Source organism: Lucilia cuprina, chromosome 4 (genome assembly GCF_022045245.1).
Source record: "Lucilia cuprina isolate Lc7/37 chromosome 4, ASM2204524v1, whole genome shotgun sequence".
NCBI lineage: Eukaryota > Metazoa > Arthropoda > Insecta > Diptera > Calliphoridae > Lucilia > Lucilia cuprina.
The window spans coordinates 1,060,732-1,067,318 of record NC_060952.1 but is presented as its reverse complement, the minus strand read 5'-3'; the positions used below and the strand labels follow the sequence as shown (position 1 = coordinate 1,067,318).

At 27.5% G+C, this 6,587-nt stretch overlaps 1 protein-coding gene across 2 annotated transcripts; it reads right to left on the bottom strand.

The window, feature by feature from the left end:
* Positions 1–708: 708 nt before the first annotated feature.
* Positions 709–3,293, bottom strand: LOC124419360 (fasciclin-1-like). Of its 2 annotated transcripts, XM_046948420.1 has the most exons (7): positions 2,810–3,293; positions 2,655–2,745; positions 2,370–2,590; positions 2,135–2,297; positions 1,922–2,069; positions 1,761–1,796; positions 709–1,296 (listed from the first exon to the last, which is right to left on the bottom strand). In XM_046948420.1, the coding sequence occupies exons 1-7, from the start codon at positions 2,917–2,919 to the stop codon at positions 1,094–1,096; spliced, it is 972 nt and encodes a 323-aa protein (XP_046804376.1). In that variant the 5' UTR covers positions 2,920–3,293; the 3' UTR covers positions 709–1,093. The 2 variants fall into 2 exon arrangements, with proteins under 2 accessions (XP_046804376.1, XP_046804377.1); XM_046948421.1 differs by lacking the exon at positions 1,761–1,796 and having other exon boundaries at positions 2,810–3,088.
* Between the last annotated feature and the right edge of the window lie 3,294 nt (positions 3,294–6,587).

Genomic DNA, 6,587 nt, shown 5'->3' with positions numbered 1-6,587 from the left:
ATATAGTGATGTAGGTAATTGCATTTCTTCTACATGTAATTTTGTAAATCGAAATACGTCGAAAAATCATACATTAATTATTACAATGATATTTTATGATTGCTTTCGATTGTGACTCTATCTATGATCAATTATTGTTTAATTTTACAAATGAATTTTTCTTTAAAAAAAGATTTGTTATTTATTTGAAGTGTTTTTAATTTAACGGCAGTTTTTTAAGTAAATATTTTTTATCATGTACATATTTATTGTACTTTTAATTTAATTTTAGTTGTGTGTATTTTAATTTTGAAAATTGTTTAATTAAATGTTATTTATTGTATTAATACAATGATTCGTTGAACACAAATATTAAAAAGAAATTGATATAAATTCGTTTATGGTTTTGAGATAAAACTTGAATGAATTTATTGAGTGATGAAAAATGTCTGTCTCACTTATTGCTTAACGCGATGATATTTCTCGTAAAATTTATAAATAATATTAACGAGAGTTTGACTAAAAAAACTACAAATAAATACATATACAAATACATACATATGTATATATGTATATTCATGAATATTTATATAAAAGTATACAATTTTAAAAATAATGCACATTTATTTATGTATGAAAAAAAACTATATAATGTAAAGATCGTAGGTATTTTGATTTATGATTAACTCTAGATAAATAACTTTTATCTATGAACGCACTACGTTTTTAAACAAATATATATTTAATTAGAATAAAAAGAAAGGTTTCATTTAATATACTATAAGTAGAGATACGTTGTATTTATGCATAATGCGTGATGAAGGCTAAAGTGGCTTAATTTATTGTATTTTAAATCCATACAGAACATGATTATAAAATAATTAAACTTTATTAAAAAAAAAATAAAATAGTTTTATGTAATGTTTTCGTATATGTGTAAATGTATGAGTGTATTTGTTTATTGTTAAAATATGTGTGTGTATTTTGAGGTTTGAGTATTAGGTATGAAATTCAAATTTTTATTATGAACTTATTATTTTGTTTATATTTAATTAAGTTTTTTTTCGCTTTTTACACAATTGGTTCGTTTAAGTTTTTTTAATTAGTTTTTGGTTTAGAAAAGTTTTGCTATTGCTATTATGAAGAGATTTGCAAACAATATGCAGAAGTTAGATTTAATCTGATAACTACCTCCCCTCACTACGATATCCTTCTCCTCCAGCATTGGATAATCAATCACGTGTATAATACCATTGGTACATTCGACGTCCGGGCGATAAACATTAATTTTTTTATAATTCCAAATGATGACATAACCTAAAAAATTAAACGTAAAATTTTTAATTAAATACAAAATAAACAAATATATTAAACACTAACTGAATATATGAATTGAGTATGTATGCATTTAAACTAAATATGAACAACATAAGAATTAAATACTTATAAGTTCTTATATTAACTTTATTGATATAAGTATTTACATATATTATTTGAAACATATATTGTGTTAACATACTGCATATAAGCGGAAATATTAAAATAAAGCCTTTAAACTGCAAAATTTCAGAATACTTGTAGAAAAAATAATAAAATTTTGGGCCAAACAAAAAGAGTTTTATTTTTTCCCGAATAATGTACTTTTTTCTTGAAGAATGCAAACATATAATTGTTTTTATCTACACAGAAAAATACATAACTGCAATGAATGAAATTCTCTAAAAAATGAGTTCATGTTACGAAATTTTGTTCGATTATGTTAAAAATGTATCCCTACTCACCAGTCCAATCATGAGAAGCGAATTCATCATGAAGATCTTGGTTTTAAATTTTATAAAAAAGGTAAAAATTAAACATTAGAAATTATTACCTCCCATAACATTATTAACTCATTAGAACAAATCACAAAAGATTAAATATTTATGATTTCTTTAATACTTACGTCCAGCTTCTTCTTCTACTTTAATTTTTAAAGAATCTCGGAAAGTTGGCAGTACAATTGATTCACTTTCTTTTGTCATAGCGACCATATCTTTCATGGAATAAGCGCGATCAGCAATTACCAAATGACGTTCCAAAATTGATCGAGACTTGAAAAATAGAGGCAAACACTAAATATCGTTGATATTTATTATTAAAAAATAATATTACTTACGTGATAGGCAAAGTCTTTCATAAATAATTTCTTATGCACCGAAGGAAAATCTAATCCTATTTTCTGCCACCCCTTGTCACGTGTCACAAAGTACGTGTAACGTCTTTGTGTATTATTCAGTTGTTCGTTGAATGTTGAAAATTGACCCAATTTATATGAATCACTAGAAAGTGATAATTTAAAGTTATTTGATGTTGTAAAATTTAAAATTTTTATTTTATTTCTATTAAATTACCTTAGCATAGGATCACTTTCCAATTTGCCCAACACTGTTGTATATGGAACTCCAAGAACCTTGTCGATAATGTGAACATAACCATTAGTGCTAGCGACATTTGCTTCCAAGATAGTGGCATTCACTCCACCGCCTTCAACAGTAATCACTTCATCTGATCCTTCGCCATTAATGTTGAAGTAGAGGAATGTACGGTTATTTACTGTGGGAACCTGTGCAATCTTTGAAAGGAGAAAGTACACATTTAAACATAAAAAATCGCATAACAAATTCCCTCAGACTTACTAAATTTTGATTTTTTTCCTTGATTTTATCCACGTTTAGGCGATCTTTAATAATGTGCATATTTAATATCTCCCGCATTTTTGGAACATCTCTGTTGAAATTTAAAAATAATTTTAAAAAATTTATCTTCTGCATAAATTTTCTTAAATACAAACCTAATAATATTGTTAATGGCAGAATTATTCCAGGCCTCATTACTGGGTGCCAAAATTGTAACATCTCCGAAATTGTTAATATCGTCTAAGACTTGGCCACCAATGTCCATAATTACTTCAAGGAACTTTCGCAAAGCTCCATTCTCATTTTCCTACGTAAAAGAAATAAAACTTAATTCATGATAAACTTCAAATTGTAATTTTCGTTTCAATGTTCGTGCAATGTTTAACAAACTAATTATTTATACATATTTCTTTTTTATTTGCAATTGATTATATCTGAACATTAGTTGCATTTATGCAAACTTTACATCTTTTCTAAAGGCATTTAAACGAATGATAATAACAATCAGTGGAAATAAAGGATTTCTAATATTTATATTAGAGTAATGTTGGAAGATACATATATAGATTATGTTTTTAATGAATGAACCCCACATGGACGAGTGCATATGTAATTTAATTTTATTTATTTTTGTAAACGATTTTCTCGGTTTAAGGAGTGAGATCGAAAAATTCTTAACACACGTTTTTCATTACATTTTTCAACCAAAGTATTATTTGATTTTTTTTTGATCAAGTTACCTTTGAAAAACATGTCAGTTATTATGTGTGATGTCAATTATATTAATTTTTTTGTTAATCTGATTAAAATGAGTGACCAGAAAAAAGTGCGTAATGAAATTATTAAATATTTTTAACTAAGCCCAACTTGGTCTTACAAAAAGTTGGCCAAGCATACAAAGGTCTGCCGTCAAACTGTTTCCAATGTTATTAAACAGTACCGGGAGAACTTGTCAGTTGATAAAAAACCTGGTTCAGGTAGAAGGAATGGTCCACATGATGTTTCTAAAGCCGAAAAATAGAACGCATTTTCAAAAGAGCCCCCAACACATCCGGTAGGAAAGCAGCTCGGTTAGCTCAGTGCTCGGACTATTTGGTATGAAAAGTTAAAGCTAATGCAGGTTTAAAAACATACAAGGCTCAAAATGTTCCGACAGGAACGCTGCTAAAAATTTAGAGGCCAAAAACAGAGCACGGAAATTGAAGTCAAGTTTTATAAAAAAAATATTCTTGCTGCATAATGGATGACGAAACGTATGTTCTGGCAGATTTTTCGCAACTTCCAGGTCAAAAGTTTTATGTTGCTGATGCTCGAGGGAATGTTGAAGAAAAGTTTAGGACCCAAAAGCAGACAAAATTTCCCAGAAAGTTCTTGGTATGGCAAGCAATATGCAGTTGCGGCAAAAGAAGCCAATCATTTGTTACAACGGGCTCTATAAATACCGAAATTTACATCAAGGAATGTTTAAAAAATAGGCTGCTTCCATTCATAAGACTTCATAATGTGTCCACTTATTTTTGGCCTGACTTGGCATCCTGTCACTATGGTAAACAAGCCCTTGAGTGGTACAAGAACAATAATGTGGTATTTGTACCAAGAGAGGCAAATCCTCCAAACTGCCCGGAGCTAAGGCCAGTGGAGAGATATTGGGATCTTGTTAAAAGAGAATTGAAGAGTACAAAAAAGGTGTCCAAAAGTGTGGTAGATTTTAAACGGAGATGGACTACATGTTCGAGCAAAGTGACAGAAAGCACTATAAAAACGTTAATGGAAGGGTTTCCGAAAAGAGTTCAAAATTTCATCACTAGTGATTAAAACTATAAAAATATTTTTTTTTTTTGTAAATTGAAATAATAATTTGAATCAAATAAAAAAAAATAAAGCTGTAAGTTTAGAGGTTTCTTTTTTATAAACATATACATATGTATGTTAAGAATTTTTCGATCTCACTCCTTATATCACTGATATGCAAATGTAATACATACGCCAGATTTAAATTTTTCGGACTCCAGTTTTTCAGATCCGTATGGAAACAAAAAGAACTTTTGCAAACTTAATCATAATATAGTTTAAAAGATTTTCCTATCTGTCTCGAATTTGTTAAATGATCAACCGAATTAAGCAAAAGCTTCGTCATTCTAACGTGACTTTTTAAAGCAAGCAAGTACAATATAAAAGAAAAATATGTTTTCTTATGTAAGAAAAAATATGTATGTAAATTAAGTTGTTTCTGTATAATTCACAAAAGCTGTTCTCTGTTCGTATTATAATGTTGTGTGAGCATAAAAGCATAATGAAATGAATAGAGCATATTGGAGAATTTTAAATTTTGTTCATCGTGCAAGTACATACTACATACAAAAAGGACCAAATTTTAGCAAACATTTTAATCATCTTCTGAAAATAAACGCGCACAAATGTCGGATAATAGTCACGTTCATTATCAGAAGTTGATACAATCAAAGCATTAAATATACACGTACTATAAATATATAAATATAAATATCACAAAATTTTACCAATCTACTTTGATGTACAAAAGTGATATTTTTCGTTTTTACATTGAAGTAATGATAAAAGCAGTGATTGAGGAAATAAAATTTTATGTTTCGGCTAATATATGTATGTATGTGATTTAGGTAGTAGATATGTGTAATAATATTAAAATATATTATTTATTGATACTGTCTTAAATACTTACTATTGCCTATTGTGTATTTTGATTTTGAAATTTGAGATTAAGTTGATTATTGAAGTTTATGTTTGACAATTCGAAGTTCAAGTTCATCGTGCCATTTAATAAAAAAAACAATTCATTTTATTCCCAATTATAGTTATAATGACAAATATATAGTTTGTAAATTAAGTCAATTAATTATTTTTAATTAATTTGTACTACATACATGTACAAAATATTGCATATAATATAGATTTTCCTCAGAATTATCGAGTTTTGTTAGTGTCTAAAACTAACTGGTATAAAATTTTAGTTCAGCCGGATAACAGAAACTTGTTTCGGAAATCGATTGAATGTTGTATAATATATGAAAATAGAGAAGATTATCTTTCCATAAAGGTATAAATATATATAAAAATCATGCATTTTTTACCACTGAACATCAATAAGTGAAACGTTTTAAAAAAGTAGCTAGGGCAGAAGGGGGACCATATGCCACTTGTTTTTTGAGGCGTTCTTCATTCTTCATAATTTTAAGTTAGTTCTCAATTTTTTCATTATTCTTATACTTAGTTTTATCCGTTTGAATCATTCCTAACATTTCCCATGGGGTGAATTCGCCAAGGTGATAGGACAGATTAGATTTGTAAAACAAAAATTAAATCTTATTTTGCTGTTTTATGAATTAATTCATTAAACAAAAATATTTTTTGTTTCATTGACATTCTATAAGCTACCAATATATTTGTTCAATCACAAAAACTAAAAAAGTTAGCACAAAAGTTTCACACAGAATATTTTAAATGACCGCATTTGCATAAAATCATATGCAAAAATAATCCTTCAAACATTCAGCGATGATAGATAATTAATAAACAAAAACATAATATCGATTACTCGGTTTTCTAGTTATTAAGGTTTGGCAGATGTGCACCCATGGCGCATGATCTCCCTTCTACCTAACTCTAACAATGTGTTAGTTGAATTTCAAACCAAGAAAAAACTATTATATTTAAAGTTATATTTTTAAAGATTTCTTTAAATATTTTATTAATATTTTTTCGTTTATAAAAATATATACTTTTTGAAGTATTAAATATCTAATGATAGAAACGTCAACGTTTTTATTGTTGTCAATGAAATACGAATTATTTCAAATATTAAGAAATATAATTTCAAGGGCATTTTTTTACGCTTTCGCCGTTATCCTTTTTTAATTAAATTCAAAACGAAATAGTTTTAGACGCTGATAATAT